Source organism: Oncorhynchus keta, chromosome 2 (genome assembly GCF_023373465.1).
Source record: "Oncorhynchus keta strain PuntledgeMale-10-30-2019 chromosome 2, Oket_V2, whole genome shotgun sequence".
Classification (NCBI taxonomy): domain Eukaryota; kingdom Metazoa; phylum Chordata; class Actinopteri; order Salmoniformes; family Salmonidae; genus Oncorhynchus; species Oncorhynchus keta.
The window spans coordinates 75,857,904-75,877,745 of record NC_068422.1 but is presented as its reverse complement, the minus strand read 5'-3'; the positions used below and the strand labels follow the sequence as shown (position 1 = coordinate 75,877,745).

Here is a 19,842-nt window from a genome sequence, read left to right as displayed (position 1 = left end):
AACGCTTGCGCTTGTCTTTTTCACGCACTCTGCTTTTGTTATTGCGTTTACCACGAATCTCGCGATTGAGAAGCAATACATAAGAATGGTATCATATTCCCCTCACAAAAAAAGAGAGAGAAAACAGTTTTAACACCCCTATTGACATCGAATGAAGCGAACTCGGTTACGGACCAACAAAAACAGGCTAAATAACGCAGTTTAAATGAAAACACGATTACAACATGTTAAAACTAAGCACGTTTTTACCTTCAGATCAGTCGAGAAAAGAGAGCTGCAGGTCCTAACGGTATCGTATCCCGAGTCGTGTGTTTCACGCTATATTACGTTAAAACATAACGATTACTATCTGTAGAGAAAAGGAAAGAGCACTAAAGTCTGCTGTGGTTCCCACTGGCTATATGAGGGGATCCCGTTCTTTCTATGAAGTTTAATTGTCAAAACTGCAAGGAGCTTTTGTTGTTATCTATCCTCTTTATCTCCCTCTCTCTCAGAGACAAGAGAAGACGATGCAGAGCTGTCAATCTTGGCAATCAATGTGAGCGGCCATGTCGCAAGTATTCAAAGCATTTCCCGTCGTGCAACATCAGAAAGAGAGTGGCCAGGGCATTGATCTGAGGAAGGCAAAGAGGCAGGACTCCCCCTCCCAGCCCAGACAAGAGATGCGAAAGAGAGAGCGAGAGGGAGAGAGCGAGCGAGAGGGAGAGAGAGTTTAGTGAGTGATTAGACAGAGGGAGATGTTGCTCTTGATTTGATTAAATTAAAAAACAATATCCGATTATTACACAGCAGCACAATTGAAAGTCGAGACAACATAATTTGCACTTGAACAAACTCCAATAAGAGTTATTGTCCTATTTATCTGTAAAGTGGACTATTTAAGGCATTCTTTTTTGTATTTTGCCTTACTCTAAATTAATGGAACAATTTTATCAACAGCACATGCCAGAAACGCACTTCAGAGTTGAAGACAGAAAACTACTCGGTTAGGGGTTAGTTAGTTATACTCTACCTACAATATAACACTGCTGGCCTTTATAACAGATCAACTGAAGCTTTGATATGAAGTGACGTGTAAAGAACTCGAGTGTCAACCATACCACTTTATGACAAACGATATTTGGCATAGGCGAAAACAGTCATGTAGTAGGAATACATTGATACATTGTAGCCTATAGCCTATATTGTTAATTTAAGCGTTATATAGAGGAAGTATAAGTTAATACAGGAAAGCAAAAGGCAATTAATAAAGTATCCCCCCAAATTACCCATAATTTCCAATATAAAATGATAATCTTTCTCAAATAGGGAGCCCGCCCGTTTCTATTCGTCTGATCGGTATAAAATAATATCAATAGCTGCAAGGTTTATGGTGTTGGTTATAACTCAATATATCACTTTTATAAAATAAACAAATAATTTACTGCAAGTCATTGATTATCCCATGGTTTCCTATTCATAAGAAAACATCATACACATAACGTTAAGAGATGGATGTGCTCTTGTCTTTTCAATACACACAATAGATTATAGACTTTGACGTTTTGTTTTGGTTGACATAGCCTTCAGTTTGTGCAAACAAAAACATGTTATTAATGATTGAAACAACCAGTGCTAGGTCAACTTGTTTCAGAAAAGTATTTAAATCGAGAAGCATAAATGTAAAAAAATATATTGGTAGCCCACCAGAACACTTACTTTTTACTTTACATAGAATCGGCTACATTTTCAAATGTAAATTAGGTGCCATTTTATATATCAAAATAATATTTGGGTCACTAGGCCTACCAAGCAAATGTTTTCCGCCCCCTTGAACATTCAATATAAAATATTTCGAAGGCTTAAATAGAATGCCTGGCATTTATTATAGGCTAAATTCCATTGAAATTAGAGGAGTAAAATCACTTCTCAAGAGTTCTACCAGTAGCCTGCTATGCATCCTCAAAATCGTAAAAGACAAGAAACAAATGCACAGCCTTCATCAATGGGCTGTATCGACCAAACTCTAGCGGACATAATTAACGACATATAGAACAAACATTTTTCAACAGTAGGCTATATAGCTCGATATTAGATGGACAACTGTTCTGGGGAATACTAGTTCAACACCTTTGTCAGCTGTAAAGATAGGTAGGCTACAGTGAAGAAAAGTAACGGTCCACCGCGGGGCGATATACAGGCTACAGGTAAGAGGTAAGCACAGGTTGCAGCACACTGAGAGGCACTTGAGTTACGCGCTGTCTTCATCTACACTCAACAGAATCACTATCCCGCACCATCATCAATTAAAATGAATCCCAACAACAATATGACATAAGGAACAATGCGATAGCTTGTTGAAAATGTAAAGGAAAAAGTTTGTAATATACAGCATAGGCGGACAAAACAAAGTACGAGAAAACCTTTAACACTCGCCTTCAAGAATAGCAGGACAATGGTTTCATTCATTCAATAGGTAAATAAGACAATGTTGTACTTACAATGGCAGGGACAGAAGCAGTAGGAAATAATGTTTGTTAACTGAAGAGTCACATAGGGATAAAAAGAGGGGAGGAGAAGACGTGGGAAATAGAGAGAGAGAGAGAAAGAGAGAGAGAGAGAACACAGCCCCTTCACACATTTTCTCGCATCTGCTCTGGCTCTTCTCTGTCTTTCATTTTCACATTTTCACATTCCTTTTGTTCAAGACAAAATCATATCCATACGTCACATCTTTTTATTATTCATTTGGAGCATTACGTTCAACACAGCAAACCTAACGCACTTCAAACTTTCCCTCACAATAAGTGCGCTGTCTCCTTTTGTTCTGATATATAAACGTATAAGTCAAACCAGTTCATCTTCGCAAATGAAAAAAACTAATGCTCCCCAAAACACCTGGAGCAGAATACTCAGGTATTGTTTCATTTGATATATTTTTTATATTGATAACTTCTACAGGAACAAAGGAATGTAAGTACTAGTAATGATGGAAAACACTTGTTTTATTATAAAATGGTCCAAGGAGACTGCGTGGATTTTCTACTGGATCTTAAACGAGAACGAAGAAACGCATTGCTCTTCAATGACGATGCAGGCAAGAGATTCCTCAAATTTGAAAAACAAGGATATTGGTACATTTTGGATTTCCCTCTGAGGTACAAGATTCAAATGTGTTCTTTCAATTAGTTAGAATTTCAGTGTGGTTAATGTTAAAGACAACTGAAACATATCTTAGCTGTGTAACTATTCGTAAAGTCATATTGTACATAGGCCTACACTGTGTTGAAATCAAGAGGCCTATTGTATTTTTGATTTTGAAAAATTGACGTGTGCGATGCATATTGCTGAGAGCAATGTGTTTAATCATTAATTCATTAACTAAAGTTCTTACTGACATTTCATGTAACATTTTGTATTTTCGTGTTTCATTTATTTAACAGTAGAAAGGTAAGCTAGAACCATTCAAAGAGCAGTTAAGCGTACTTGTTCGACGTGACTCATACGCCACCTTTCGGTGGCTTTGGGAATTTCCTCTTGTCCTTCTCGCTTATGAAACATAGAAAGCAAATTTAATTTGAAACACAGAGGCAAGACATGGTTTGAGGTAGACAAATTAGTTGATGCCGTTTTGAATTAAACTCCAAGCTACTAAAACAACGCAATTCAATATACTAAATAAATAATAGTTACAATTTGTCAGCCTAAAAAGCTTACAGTAACACGATGAACATTTACACCATAATCTGGTCTCATTGAATGTGGCTTAACATGTTTTTTTTTTGGTTCACTGTGCTAATTAGTGTTCTAAATGTGGCCAGATATGGCTATGGAGATAACTATAATAATAAGATGCAACTAATTTGATAATTTACAACTCTTGAATACGTCAATTAATTTATAATTGATTAACTGTTGATTACATGGATACATTATTTTTTTCTGTGAAGGAAGTGCAGGAACTGAAAGAAGTGCAGATTATTGGCTCTTGGTCCTCCGGTGATCATAACCAGGCAACTGCCTGCATAAAGAGAGAGATTGTGTCAGTCCAACTGGTTGGGGTAAGGCAGCAGCATACATCACATTTGCATATCCTGAGCTACTTTGATGCATCTTGAAATGCAAGTCTAGCCTATTAATATTTGAAAAAGAGAGTGCATGAAAATCAACATTTTTGTTACATTAAATGAACATGTGTTCTTCTCCTGTTCTGCATGGTTAATTAGAGAACACTATTCTGTCAGAGGATATGAGGGGGTTGCCATGTGATTTGTTGGGTTAGCACCAGAGCCATTCAACAACGTTACATACATGTCAGCTTCATGTCAGAGTTTGCTTCAGGGCAGTATCTTTTTAAATCATACATGATTACAGGGGCTCCTGAAAAGGTGTGGAAGCCTCCTCCATATGACATCACCCAGGAAACAAATGACACTGCAACAGAAGTTGAGAAAAAAGGGTTTCAATTCAGATCAGTGATAGAATAATTTATTCAAAGAAATGTGCAAAGACAATGGATATGATTTTCACATACTGTCAGAGTCTAAATGGCATGTCCCTTTGTAGTAAAGCAATAGATGAAAAGGAAACCCGGACCATAAGGTCTAAACTGTAACCTTTTGAACAATAAACACCGTCTCACTACCTTTGTGAGATCAATAAAATGACAAAGCAAATGATGGTGTGTATTGCACAGGAGCCATAAAGAACAACATAACAAACTGCAACATATTATGTGGCAGGAAACATGAAGGGATCAATTAACTGCTGGTGGTCGGAAAACCAATTCATTATGACGTTTTGTGTTGGTGGCAAGACTTTAGAAACATTTTAATTATAGATAATAGCTTCATGGGAGGGACATGTGTGCAACATATTTTATCATAATGCTCTGCACTGAACATAAGCCCTTTTCAAGTTGAGGTCTTGATCCTTTGGGAGCTGTCAATAAGATAGGTTTTTATCTCAATAAAGGAATGGCTAACAGGTTGAAGTTGACAATGGTAAACATGACTGAGGACGTTCATTTTAAAGTGTGCCAAAGTATTCCTTGTAATTCTTGGTCAAAGTTAATTGCAATTTTAAGGTATTTAAGTATTTGACATCCTGGCTACTGACTGCACTCAACTGTGTTAGTCTTCAGATAATTGTCAAATGATTGTAAAATAAATGATTTGTTAAAATACACATAAATCTAAAAAACATTGCTACAACTTGCCATCAGACGGTTTGTAAAGAATATATTTTTTAAAATGTAGGAAACTTCAACAGTGTTAAAAAGAGTTAAAAGCACTCACATGGAATGTGTAAATAGGGGTTATTTTCCAATAATGATTTATTTAGGTCAACACTTTCCTGCATAAGTTGAGTGTTCACAAGCTTTCCTTTATATACAGTGCTAACAGGCCTACTTTCCATGGTTCAAATGTATTCTCAAGGTTGAAAATTAAACAATAAGGCCCGAGGGGGTGTGGTATATTGGCCATATACCACAAACCCCCAAGGTGCCTTATTGCTATTATAAACTGGTTTCCAACACAAATAGAACAGTAAACAAGTATTTTTGCCTCATATCCGTGGTATATTGTCTGAGACTGTATACACAGCTGAAATGCTGTTTTTGGCCAATCAGAATCCAGGACCGAAACTACTCGGTTTATAATGTTCAATAATGTTTCATAGGCCTACATACAGTTAGCTCTTTAGGTAATATCATACCTTAGCTATACAGCAAAAATAAGACCATTTGATACATGTATCAATGTTATTTGACTTGGCACATACTAAATAGGGTACTGCTAATTTATTTGACTCCAGATACCAAAAGAGAAAGGTCAGAAAGGTCAAATCAATTCCCATATTTCCAGAGCAGTATGATGACCCGTCTGTAAACTGGCATTATTGATGGAGGTTGGGTGGGTGCTGTATTGCTTTCACAAACTGACACACTAAATGAATCTCCACAATCTGGACATGAACCAGGCATAAAGGCCCTCACTCCCTATCCAGGAACAGGCCCCTCTCTCTGGGCATGAGAGTACACATACAGGCATAAAGGCCCTCACTCCCTATCCAGGAACAGGCCTCTCTCTCTGTTCATGAGAGTACACATACAGGCATAAAGGCCCTCACTCCCTATCCAGGAACAGGCCCCTCTCTCTGGGCATGAGAGTACACATACAGGCATAAAGGCCCTCACTCCCTATCCAGGAACAGGCCCCTCTCTCTGGGCATGAGAGTACACATACAGGCATAAAGGCCCGACATCCACCACACTTCATTATTAATGAATGCCAAGTTATGTAATTAACTCAAACAACATTTGCATACATGCAAATCCTCCTCCCAATTGGACCTGTAAAGTGGGACACTGTTCTCATTAGCTGACCCAAATCTCTTACTTGTAACTCCAAATTTCCTCAAAGTTTAGTCAGGATCTAATATTTCCTTTTAGGTTAACAGGGAATGACTAATGAATCATTTTTAAATAAGGGAATCTACATGCTTTGTCTAATTACATAATGATAAGGACGTCATATTTCTGTATTGAACTACTTAATTACCAATTCATTACTATCTGCACAAACTCCACTAATGCATATTGCTGGCTCAGGGGTAAGGCTTGAAGAGTGTTGAAAAATGTGTGAGATTCTTACATGTTAGCAGTGTATCTACCGTCAGTGATCAGCAGAGTAAAAATGTAGGTTGTTGCCCCTCACATAAAAAGGTTCACTAAAAGTCAAAGGCTTACAATACCTGAACAAACACACAAACACTCCATGACTGAACAATTAACTGCTGCAGATGAAATGGTGGAATGAGATCTCAACTATGGCATGATATGAACAGTTGGAAAACAGAGCCCTTTACACACAAGCAGTAACCAATACTCAGGTATTCAATTATTAAAACACTAGGAAATGTTCAGTCTTCATGGTGAGGGTGTGTTCTCGTCATCATCTTCATAATGCTTGCTTTGTAGAGGATTAAAAGGGCCTGAAGATGGCACACATCTGCACAACACATACTTGTACCAATAACCAACACTGCAAAACATTTCAGCACGGTGCAGGTTTTTTCTTTTGTGCTTGCAGACAGAGTTGTGCCTTAATTTGAAGTGAAATGTGTTGCTAAGAGGCAGACAAAGTTTGAGCTGCTGCTGGATCAAAGAGGAAGCCCAAGGGCATCTTCTTCATTCATGTACACAAAAAGCCCAATTCATTGTAGGTATTGTAAATGCAAGCCGTTTAAGGAACATGAGAGCAATTCATTGTTTTCTTTAACACAGCATTTTTTAAACATTCATAATCAATCATTTATAGGGTAGAACAACTGTTTACATAAACCTGTTATCATACACCGTATTTACAGTGCCTTCAGAAAGTATTCGTACCTCTTGACTTATTTCACATTTGATTTAGTTACAGCCTGAATTCAAAATGGATTAACATTAAAGAAAATCTCACATCTACACACCATACACCATAATGACAATATGAAAACATATTTTTATAAATGTTTGCACATTTATTGAAAATGAAATACAGATATATCTCATTATTCATAAGTATTCACACCCCTGAGTCAATACTTTGTAGAAGTACTCTTTCTGGGTACGTCTCTAAGGTCTTTACACACATAGATTGTGCAACATTTACCCATTATTCTTTTCAAATTCTTCAAGCTCTGTCAAATTGGTGGTTGAACATTGCTAGAAAAATATTTTCAGGTCTTGCCATAGATTTTCAAGTAGATTTCAGTCAAAACTGTAACTCGGCAACTCAGGAACATTCACTGTCTTCTTGGTAAGAAACTCCAGCGTAGATTTGTCCTTGTGTTTTAGGTTATTGTCCTGCTGGAAGGTGAATCCATCTCCCAGTGTCTGGTGGAAAGCAGACTGAACCAGGTATTCCACTAGGATTTTGCCTCTGCTTAGCTCCATTCTGTATCTTTGAAGTAACTGTGTGTATTGAAACACCATCCAAAATGTAATTCATAACTTCATCATCCTCAAAGGGATAATCGACGTCAATTTTTTCTCTCTCCCATCTACAAATAGGTGCCCTTCTTTGTGAGGCATTGGAAGACCTCCCAGGTCTTTGTAGTTGAATCTGTGTTTGAAATTCACTGCTTGACTGAGGGACCTTACAGATAATTGTATGTGTTGGGTACAGAGGTGGTCATTCAAACATCATGTTAAACACTATTATGGCACACAGACTGTGTCCATGCTACTTATTAGTTGACCTGTTAAGCACATTTTTACTCCTGCAATGATTTAGGCTTGCCATAACAAAAGGGGTTAAATACTTATTGACTCAAGACATTTCAGCTTTCCATTTTTGTCTAAAAACATAATTCCACATTGACATTATGTGGTATTGTGTTTAGGCCAGTGACAACAAATCTCAATTTAATCCATTTTAAATTCAGGCTGTAACACAACAAAATGTGGAAAAAGTCTAGGGGTGTTTATACTTTCTGAAGAAAGTGTATATGTCTACCCTGAAAGAAAGGCTGTGCTGAAGTACAAGTACATTGTTTCAACCATCGAATAAGTTGTATTGCAATAAACTGAGCGAGAATGAGACAATGTACATACCAATAAATATCAGTCTTAAAAAGTTACTGGTCTATTTGATTATTTTGATAAAATGTAGGCATGTACAGTGTGTTGGGAGAGAATATTCAATCAGTTTTAACTGTTCAATAATTGAACACCAGCCCATCCCTTATTAAAGCATGGATATTGATCTTGAGATGATAAAAGAGCATAAAAGACCATTTTAGAATCAAAAGTACCTTTTGTGTTGGATCCTTTGGTTCAGCTCATGTCCAATCATAGTCCAGTCAGAAACTGACTGGACTTTCACTACTAGACCATCCTCCCTGCACACGCCAGCCTTCTAGTGGTCATGGAATATTGTGAATGACACAAAAAGTCAAGCTTAAATACCCAGGGCCATGCCCTTTATTGAAACATACTATACCTGGGACTGGCAAGGGTTAACATGGGGCATGTTTACCAACAAACAGTTCCACCCTGTTACAATCATGTGGGAAGAGAAACCTTCACTGTTTATCACAGTTGTTTACTCTGGATTTCATATCAAGTTCTCAAATCATTTATAGTTTCAAAATAACAAAAGGTTGTCCCCCCCCCCCAAGTGCTCAGCTACGGGTTTTTGGGAGTCATCTGGGAAAGTCTGGAATTCCTTTTTCTATTCATGTACATTTGAAAACCTTTTCCTAGAGTCAGTGAGGAACATTTTGTAAAGGATTAATGTGTGAGGCCTTGATTACGTTGAACAGAACAAGACAGAATTAGCATAATAGGCCCTATTTCATTCTCTTTGAAGTCCAGAGCATAACATAACAAATGTATATGAACCAGCAGCCAAACGTCAATAAATGGAAATGCCACAATCCTCAGTGGATGGTCTTGGGTGAATTTCTGCAGGAGGAGGATAAAAACAGCCCATTTATTGCAAAATAAGCAGAATAGCGGATGTGATGGGTCTTATACCCACCAGGGCTAGCAGGCACTCTGGGGCCCACACTCCCACTCCTCGAGATGGCATGGAGAGAGAGGAGATGTGGCAGCTCCCACTGTGGAGCTCTGAGAGGTGCATCCCCTCTCACAGGTGTTTTCAAAGAGTACCATGATGCAGACAAGGGTATGTGATTACTCTCCAATTAAAGATAAAGATCTCACAAGGGAGGTGAGAGCAGTCTACTGGACCACCAGACAAAGGAGCATAGCCTATATGCAAGATACCAGTACATGCTATACGAATATGTTAGAACTGTAGAATTATGTATAGGACTGACAGAACAATTGCAATTGATTCTAGTCATGACTTTTATATAGCTGACCTTCCATTTACAGAACATGTGAAAAATTAACTTGCAAAAAGCTTAGAATCATAATTCCATCGTCTTTGATTCGTAAGGTCAATGCCATGTTCGTCTCAAGAGGTTTCTTTTACAAAGTAAAAGATCTTTGATTTAAAGATATAAATTCTATGCTTCAGATACACCACTGTTATTACTACCCACCTTCCCAGTTGAAAATGTAGACACAGAATAAAAAATACCCTTTAAGAAAGAGAAGCTTTGAACTAAAGAAACATTTCAAGGTTTTTTGTATTGAAAGTTTGCCTCATTTGGTTTGAGCCTGTAAAGTTGGATTCCCTTCTCAGATAATAGAATGAAATGTAACAGGGCAAAGCAATCAATAGGAATGTTCAAAGAGAATCCTTGGAGCTGTGATGAGACTACATTTTGTACTTTTTGGTCAGCATGAAGAGAAAGGTTATCAGAACTGGCACAAGATAAAGGGTTTTGAAGATTCCATCACAGTCAACCATATTATTCAACTGTCATCCACAGAATAGTACAATTATTAAACTGACGCAATAACATTATTTAAATTCAGTACTGTACAATAGGCTATAAGACCTAAGAGTTTTGGGGGGGGTTCACATTCTCTGAATACCTCAGTATACCGTTATCATTTTAAAACGATTATTACTACTACTGCATGAGTTTGTTGTCCGAAGACAAAACATTTGATGAGGCAAACATCATGTTAATATCTTTAATATTTAAAATGTTTATAATTATCATTGTGCAACCTGCCTAAGCCATCCAGAAAATATTATGTTCAATGTTATTCTCCTCCCAATGTTGTAAGCAAAAATAAAATCCATTTGGCAAGCCATTAAGAGACTGGCAGTGCTAGATACAAACACAAATTACATTTCAAGTGATTTGGTGTAAGAATATCGTCTGAGTTTTGACAAAAATACAATCAACATGACACATGTTCAGTACCTTATGTTCATATCGACCTTCTAGTTGGTGAATACTCTCATTAACTTAAAAAAAAAAAACGAAATACAAGTTCCCTCCAAATTCAGATCACACTGCAAGACAAAACATTCTCACCTTGAAAATATCTCTTTCAGTTCTTCACTATGATACAGTATAATGCTAAAAGTGCAATAACATGTAAAAAAACTTTTATATTATGGGATTAACATCTGTTAAACACTTCCAAAGTTAATATGCACAGCAGCTTTCATAGCAGACATACATTTTCTTAAGAAAATAGTTTACTTCATTTTAGCTCCAAAAAATGCATCAGCGAGTAAGTCCTGCTGCGTGCTACTGAGGGCAGGTTAAATGTTCACTAACACCCATCTACTGTATAACAGTGTAACTGTCAGCACCAAACAAAGTCTTTCTTTCTTCAAGAATCCAGGGTGTATTGTCATCATGGAATAGGACCTCAGTGTCCAGAAAGCGCATTGGCTGAGGGAAAATCAACAAAACACATCGAGTTAGTTTAGGAAGACTGAGAAATTCTAGAAAACCAAGCAGAATGGAAGAATGGCAGGAAATGAAGAATACATTCTTAGCTGGGATTCAATCAAACAGTATTAACAGGATTTTAGGCTAGTAAAATAGAAGTATATATATATATATATTTTTAAAAAAAATCAAATACCATGGTCTTATTGAATATCAAAGTACAGTACTGTACATGGGTAAAGGTTATTAACCTAAACGCATCCCAGCTACAATGAAGATGATGCAGCAGAACTCACCACAACATAAAGTGCATCATACAACACACCAGATCTTTAAAAGGGAATATTAGTCTCATAGGAAACCATGAGAAAACAACCTTTTTTGAAAGCAAGAAAGACAAAACCCAAAATACCCAACCATACACCACATATGGAATTAATGAATCATTGTATAGTGAACTGGTAAACATTCTCTGCGCTCTGTCTTTCTGTACAGCATGTCACATAGTAGAAGAATTTTGAGTCATTTATTTCCCTCAAACTCAACTCACAACAAACTTGAAGCAACTGAATGAATTGCTACAGTGTACTGTTAAACCAAGCGGTGACAACAACAGTCATACAACAACATCATACTGTGTGTGAGACTGACTCAGTGAACACTGTTTCTTTCTTTTAGAACACAGGAGCTGTATCTTTAGGTATCCTTTGGAAACAAACATAGCTGTCGTTTACTCTATGTCCACACATCATAACCTCTGACCCCGACCCTTTCAGCTGAGCAGCATACATGGATGAGGAAGGAAACAGGACAGGGTTGGTGACAGACACCAAAAAGGTGGAAGACACCAAATATACACAAAGACATGCACACAGTCCCACACATATTGCAGAGTGCCATGGATAAGGAAGGGGATCGGGTTAGTAGTCAAGGATAGCCAACAGATGGTGCATGATCGAGCCAGTACAGTAGAGAGCCTGAGAGTGCCACAGGCCAAAGTTAACTGGACACACTCACACAGAATCATGATCAGTCCCAATGTGTTTACACATTAATAATAGTGTCACTTTAATTTTTCTCCCTGTTCTACATGTATTGGTGAATACTGTTAGCAGTCTACAGATGGTGGGATAATTGGTGTTGTGGAATGCAGCTGTGAACACTTGTTCCGCTGTCAAGGTGCTGAAGCAAAAGGTGTCTCATTTGTTTGTTAATTGCACACAATGCTCACGTAGCTAGTGGCATTTGATGCCCCCTTACCCTGCCCAACACACATTTTAGATAAAGTTACAATAACAATTTACAGACAATTAGCACATTAAGATTAGCTGGCTGCCTGCAGATGTGTAGGTATGCTGACGGTAATGAGAGGGGTGATCTACTACCTTCTGAATTACAACAGTGCGGTGATCATGCAGACAGAGAGGTGTGAAGCAGCACCCATGTTAGGGAGAATTAGTGAAGCCTCAATCCCATTAGCATGCTGTTAGTCCTTACTTTGTTTGCTCTGATTAGACAAACGAGAAGTGAAATCCGTTGTTTAGAGGAGGTGGGGGAGGAGGTGCCTGAGAGACAGGAGGAAGAGGAGGAGGAAGTGGAGGAGGAGGAGGTGGTGGAGGGACCGTGGGGATGTTAGGGTGCAGTGGTACTACTGGGAAGTAGATACAGAAGAAGAAGAAGAAGACAGAGAGGAAGAGGAGAACAGGATATTAGTCACATTAGGAGCAGCACTGACAAATCCAAAGGCAGTATTGTGTTCGAGACCACCTAAAGGCAGTATTATGTTCGAGACCCCCTAAAGGCAGTATTGTGTTCGAGACCACCTAAAGGCAGTATTGTGTTCGAGACCACCTAAAGGCAGTATTGTGTTCGAGACCACCTAAAGGCAGTATTGTGTTCGAGACCACCTAAAGGCAGTATTGTGTTCGAGACCACCTAAAGGCAGTATTGTGTTCGAGACCACCTAAAGCGAGACCGATTCAAAACCAAGACTTGGGAGGGGGGCGACCAGAAAAATGTGATTCGATTTTCAAGAACATGGTTGTAATTGTGTCAAATCGCAACCATAATTGTCCAGTATTTCTGTGTTGAAATTTCAGAAGAACATATGGATGGTGTGGACATTCAGAATGGTGACAATATGCTGCTGAGGAAAACAGAGAGACACTCCACTAATTATCCCTTACCCAAACAGGTCTGTAAAATAGATACAAAGACAAAATATTCAGTATTACATCTTCGTCAACAATACTATAACACAGGGACAAGACTGAGACACCCCACATGTGGTCTCCAGACTGGTCTCAAATACTACAACACAGGGACAGGGGCTGGCTGGGGCCACTCCCACCATGCCCAATAACACACAAGACGCTAATCCAACTTGAACACTAAACATACCTTATAGTAAAACACCACACAATATAAGATGTCACTTCAATCAATTATCATGTAGCTGCATGTCAATAAAATGCCCATGTTTATTTCTGAATTATACATAAAGCTATTGAAAGAAGTTTCTTTCAATGGGATTATGTAGAAGTTTCTTTCAATTCAGGGATTTGAAAAGTGCACCCACACACCTTTCTTTTATACCAAAGAGTTGAAAAAAACCCATTGATTTGGTCTGACAAGATGCCTCGTGTGATGTATTCTGACATTTCTCTATGCTGGAAAGATTGTTAGAATTGTTGACTCTGCTCTTCTGTGCATATTAAGCTCCATCATATCCTGACGCTTGAGTGTAAGTCTGTGTGACAGAGAGAGAGAAGAGAAAGAGAGAGAAGAGTGAGAGAAAGAAAGAGAACGAGAGAGAGAGACGCAACTCATCTAAAGGGCTGCTACTGATGATGCTACTGGAAGAGTGAACCTGCCTGCTGCAAGGTAAAGATGAAAAGTGATCTGGGTGTCTTTTATGAGGGTTCAGAACCGTGTTCAAAGAGCCAGCTACGGGAGGATGCAGTTGAGAGCCCGAGCACAGTCTTACTGGGTCATTGATCAGCCTCACAAAATATCCTCATCAAGAGAATCCTCCCCGTCTGAAAGATTAGACACGGATCGCAATTATCTCTGTCTTTACTCATAAGGCCGACACTTATAAGAAATAATATTGAGTTATTAGGAGATGAACGGCCTGATAGCCCGGCTTTGCACCTTTCCCCTCCCCTCCTCCATCATCCACAGAGCACTCTTGAAAGCGAGCTACCCTCTGTTTATCCAGTCTTCAGCTATCCAGAGGATGTCAATGTGATGCAAGGTAGATTTTACTGATATTGTCAGACACATACTTGAAAGATAATCATTTCTGAAAGTGTTTGGCCCTGACATGACGAACATCCACACAAGAGCGTCAGTCTCTTAGAATCTGTGCATGAACCAAAAAGGGGAGGACTAGGTGCTCAATCATAAGTATAGTTATTGGAAATGACACATGATTGGCAGAAGTTCTACCACCAAGTTCAGTTCCGTTCATGTTTGAAGAGTGAAGACTAAAACATAATGTGGAAGTTTGTAGTGAGAAGATGACCAGTTATTCAGAACATTCATGCATGTCTATCAACACCTTCTACAAAATATAATTTGACATTTGGAAATGTTGGAAACCTTTTATGTATACAAATTCAAAGAAGAGTCACAGAGCATCAAACAGTCCTTTTCTTTTATCCCATGCAGTCATGACTTTCTCCCAGCCTCTGATACATTAGTATTGGCATTACTGCAGACTAGATGCAGAGTGTGTGTTGGTATTACTGCAGACTAGATGCAGAGTGTGTGTTGGTATTACTACAGACCTGGTGCAGAGTGTGTGTTGGTATTACTACACACCTGGTGCAGGTATTACTACAGACCTGGTGCAGAGTGTGTGTTGGTATTACTGCAGACTAGATGCAGAGTGTGTGTTGGTATTACTACAGACCTGGTGCAGAGTGTGTGTTGGTATTACTACAGACCTGGTGCAGAGTGTGTGTTGGTAATACTACAGACCTGGTGCAGAGTGTGTGTTGGTATTACTGCAGACCTGGTGCAGAGTGTGTGTTGGTATTACTGCAGACCTGGTGCAGAGTGTGTGTTGGTATTACTGCAGACCTGGTGCAGAGTGTGTGTTGGTATTACTGCAGACCTGATGCAGAGTGTGTGTTGGTATTACTACAGACCTGGTGCAGAGTGTGTGTTGGTATTACTACAGACCTGGCGCAGAGTGTGTGTTGGTATTACTACAGACCTGGTGCAGAGTGTGTGTTGGTATTACTGCAGACTAGATGCAGAGTGTGTGTTGGTATTACCGCAGACTAAAAGCAGAGTGTGTGTTGGTATTACTACAGACCTGGTGCAGAGTGTGTGTTGGTATTACCGCAGACTAGATGCAGAGTGTGTATTGGTATTACTACAGACCTGGTGCAGAGTGTGTGTTGGTATTACTACAGACCTGGTGCAGAGTGTGTGTTGGTATTACTACAGACCTGGTGCAGAGTGTGTGTTGGTATTACTGCAGACCTGGTGCAGAGTGTGTGTTGGTATTACTGCAGACTAGATGCAGAGTGTGTGTTGGTATTACCGCAGACTAAAAGCAGAGTGTGTGTTGGTATTATTACAGACCTGGTGCAGAGTGTGTGTGTGTTGGTATTATTACAGACCTGGTGCAGAGTGTGTGTTGGTATTACTGCAGACCTGGTGCAGAGTGTGTGTTGGTATTACTGCAGACTAGATGCAGAGTGTGTGTTGGTATTACCACAGACTAGATGCAGAGTGTGTGTTGGTATTACCGCAGACTAGATGCAGAGTGTGTGTTGGTATTACTGCAGACCTGGTGCAGAGTGTGTGTTGGTATTACTGCAGACTAGATGCAGAGTGTGTCTTGGTATTACTACAGACCTGGCGCAGAGTGTGTGTTGGTATTATTACAGACCTGGTGCAGAGTGTGTGTTGGTATTATTACAGACCTGGTGCAGAGTGTGTGTTGGTATTACTGCAGACCTGGTGCAGAGTGTGTGTTGGTATTACTACAGACCTGGTGCAGAGTGTGTGTTGGTATTACCGCAGACTAGATGCAGAGTGTGTGTTGGTATTACTGCAGACCTGGTGCAGAGTGTGTGTTGGTATTACTGCAGACTAGATGCAGAGTGTGTCTTGGTATTACTACAGACCTGGCGCAGAGTGTGTGTTGGTATTACTACAGACCTGGTGCAGAGTGTGTGTTGGTATTACTACAGACCTGGTGCAGAGTGTGTGTTGGTATTACTGCAGACCTGGTGCAGAGTGTGTGTTGGTATTACTGCAGACCTGGTGCAGAGTGTGTGTTGGTATTACTACAGACCTGGTGCAGAGTGTGTGTTGGTATTACTACAGACCTGGTGCAGAGTGTGTGTTGGTATTACTGCAGACTAGATGCAGAGTGTGTGTTGGTATTACTGCAGACTAGATGCAGAGTGTGTGTTGGTATTACTACAGACCTGGTGCAGAGTGTGTGTTGGTATTACTACACACCTGGTGCAGGTATTACTACAGACCTGGTGCAGAGTGTGTGTTGGTATTACTGCAGACTAGATGCAGAGTGTGTGTTGGTATTACTACAGACCTGGTGCAGAGTGTGTGTTGGTATTACTACAGACCTGGTGCAGAGTGTGTGTTGGTAATACTACAGACCTGGTGCAGAGTGTGTGTTGGTATTACTGCAGACCTGGTGCAGAGTGTGTGTTGGTATTACTGCAGACCTGATGCAGAGTGTGTGTTGGTATTACTACAGACCTGGTGCAGAGTGTGTGTTGGTATTACTACAGACCTGGCGCAGAGTGTGTGTTGGTATTACTACAGACCTGGTGCAGAGTGTGTGTTGGTATTACTGCAGACTAGATGCAGAGTGTGTGTTGGTATTACCGCAGACTAAAAGCAGAGTGTGTGTTGGTATTACTACAGACCTGGTGCAGAGTGTGTGTTGGTATTACCGCAGACTAGATGCAGAGTGTGTGTTGGTATTACTACAGACCTGGTGCAGAGTGTGTGTTGGTATTACTACAGACCTGGTGCAGAGTGTGTGTTGGTATTACTACAGACCTGGTGCAGAGTGTGTGTTGGTATTACTGCAGACCTGGTGCAGAGTGTGTGTTGGTATTACTGCAGACTAGATGCAGAGTGTGTGTTGGTATTACCGCAGACTAAAAGCAGAGTGTGTGTTGGTATTATTACAGACCTGGTGCAGAGTGTGTGTTGGTATTATTACAGACCTGGTGCAGAGTGTGTGTTGGTATTACTGCAGACCTGGTGCAGAGTGTGTGTTGGTATTACTGCAGACTAGATGCAGAGTGTGTGTTGGTATTACCACAGACTAGATGCAGAGTGTGTGTTGGTATTACCGCAGACTAGATGCAGAGTGTGTGTTGGTATTACTGCAGACCTGGTGCAGAGTGTGTGTTGGTATTACTGCAGACTAGATGCAGAGTGTGTCTTGGTATTACTACAGACCTGGCGCAGAGTGTGTGTTGGTATTATTACAGACCTGGTGCAGAGTGTGTGTTGGTATTATTACAGACCTGGTGCAGAGTGTGTGTTGGTATTACTGCAGACCTGGTGCAGAGTGTGTGTTGGTATTACTACAGACCTGGTGCAGAGTGTGTGTTGGTATTACCGCAGACTAGATGCAGAGTGTGTGTTGGTATTACTGCAGACCTGGTGCAGAGTGTGTGTTGGTATTACTGCAGACTAGATGCAGAGTGTGTCTTGGTATTACTACAGACCTGGCGCAGAGTGTGTGTTGGTATTACTACAGACCTGGTGCAGAGTGTGTGTTGGTATTACTACAGACCTGGTGCAGAGTGTGTGTTGGTATTACTGCAGACCTGGTGCAGAGTGTGTGTTGGTATTACTGCAGACTAGATGCAGAGTGTGTGTTGGTATTACTGCAGACCTGGTGCAGAGTGTGTGTTGGTATTACTACAGACCTGGTGCAGAGTGTGTGTTGGTATTACTGCAGACCTGGTGCAGAGTGTGTGTTGGTATTACTACAGACCTGGTGAAGAGTGTGTGTTGGTATTACTGCAGACTAGATGCAGAGTGTGTGTTGGTATTACTACAGACCTGGTGCAGAGTGTGTGTTGGTATTACTGCAGACCTGGTGCAGAGTGTGTGTTGGTATTATTACAGACCTGGTGCAGAGTGTGTGTTTGTATTACTGCAGACTAGATGCAGAGTGTGTGTTGGTATTACTGCAGACCTGGTGCAGAGTGTGTGTTGGTATTATTACAGACCTGGTGCAGAGTGTGTGTTTGTATTACTGCAGACTAGATGCAGAGTGTGTGTTGGTATTACTGCAGACTAGATGCAGAGTGTGTGTTGGTATTACTGCAGACCTGGTGCAGAGTGTGTGTTGGTATTACTGCAGACTAGATGCAGAGTGTGTGTTGGTATTACTACAGACCTGGTGCAGAGTGCGTGTTGGTATTACTACAGACCTGGTACAGAGTGTGTGTTGGTATTACTACAGACCTAGTGCAGAGTGTGTGTTGGTATTACTGCAGACCTGGTGCAGAGTGTGTGTTGGTATTACTGCAGACTAGATGCAGAGTGTGTGTTGGTATTACTACAGACTAGATGCAGAGTGTGTGTTGGTATTACTGCAGTGTGTCCGGTTGTGTGTGTTGGCATTACTGCAGAAAGTGTGTCCAGTTGTGTGTGTTGGTATTACTGCAGACAGTGTGTCCAGTTGTATGTGTTGGTATTACTGCAGACAGTGTGTCCAGTTGTATGTGTTGGTATTACTGCAGACAGTGTGTCCAGTTGTATGTGTTGGTATTACTGCAGACAGTGTGTCCGGTTGTATGTGTTGGTATTACTGCAGACAGTGTGTCCGGTTGTATGTGTTGGTATTACTGCAGTGTGTCCGGTTGTATGTGTTGGTATTACTGCAGACAGTGTGTCCGGTTGTATGTGTTGGTATTACTGCAGACAGTGTGTCCAGTTGTGTGTGTTGGTATTACTGCAGACAGTGTGTCCAGTTGTATGTGTTGGCATTACTGCAGACAGTGTGTCCAGTTGTATGTGTTGGTATTACTGCAGACAGTGTGTCCGGTTGTGTGTGTTGGTATTACTGCAGACAGTGTGTCCGGTTGTATGTGTTGGTATTACTGCAGTGTGTCCGGTTGTATGTGTTGGTATTACTGCAGACAGTGTGTCCGGTTGTGTGTGTTGGTATTACTGCAGACAGTGTGTCCGGTTGTATGTGTTGGTATTACTGCAGACAGTGTGTCCGGTTGTATGTGTTGGTATTACTGCAGACAGTGTGTCCAGTTGTGTGTGTGTTGGTATTACTGCAGACAGTGTGTCCAGTTGTATGTGTTGGTATTACTGCAGACAGTGTGTCCAGTTGTGTGTGTTGGTATTACTGCAGACAGTGTGTCCGGTTGTATGTGTTGGTATTACTGCAGTGTGTCCGGTTGTATGTGTTGGTATTACTGCAGACAGTGTGTCCGGTTGTATGTGTTGGTATTACTGCAGACAGTGTGTCCAGTTGTGTGTGTGTTGGTATTACTGCAGACAGTGTGTCCAGTTGTATGT

The 19,842-nt window shown here is 40.3% G+C and overlaps 2 protein-coding genes and 1 long non-coding RNA gene across 15 annotated transcripts in view; 1 reads left to right on the top strand and 2 right to left on the bottom strand.

Annotated features, from left to right (window-relative positions):
• Positions 1-594, bottom strand: part of LOC118377533 (transcription factor SOX-6-like) — a 227,105-nt gene extending 226,511 nt beyond the window's left edge. The window contains exon 1 of the mRNA XM_052483931.1: positions 250-594. The gene's annotated coding sequence lies outside the window, so the exon portion shown is untranslated. The remainder of the gene's footprint in view (positions 1-249) is intronic.
• A 3,333-nt stretch (positions 595-3,927) lies between these two features.
• LOC127912893 (uncharacterized) lies at positions 3,928-8,525 on the top strand. The gene is made up of 3 exons (XR_008083965.1): positions 3,928-4,040; positions 7,823-7,885; positions 8,039-8,525. It is a non-coding gene; the product is annotated as an uncharacterized LOC127912893 (long non-coding RNA).
• A 1,582-nt stretch (positions 8,526-10,107) lies between these two features.
• LOC118382066 (pleckstrin homology domain-containing family A member 7-like) overlaps positions 10,108-19,842 on the bottom strand; it is a 163,476-nt gene continuing 153,741 nt past the window's right edge. For all 13 annotated transcript variants that reach the window (XM_052483545.1, XM_052483547.1, XM_052483551.1 and 10 more), the window contains one exon: positions 10,108-11,295. In XM_052483545.1, the coding sequence (XP_052339505.1) occupies positions 11,273-11,295 (23 nt within the window). In that variant the 3' untranslated portion in view covers positions 10,108-11,272. The remainder of the gene's footprint in view (positions 11,296-19,842) is intronic.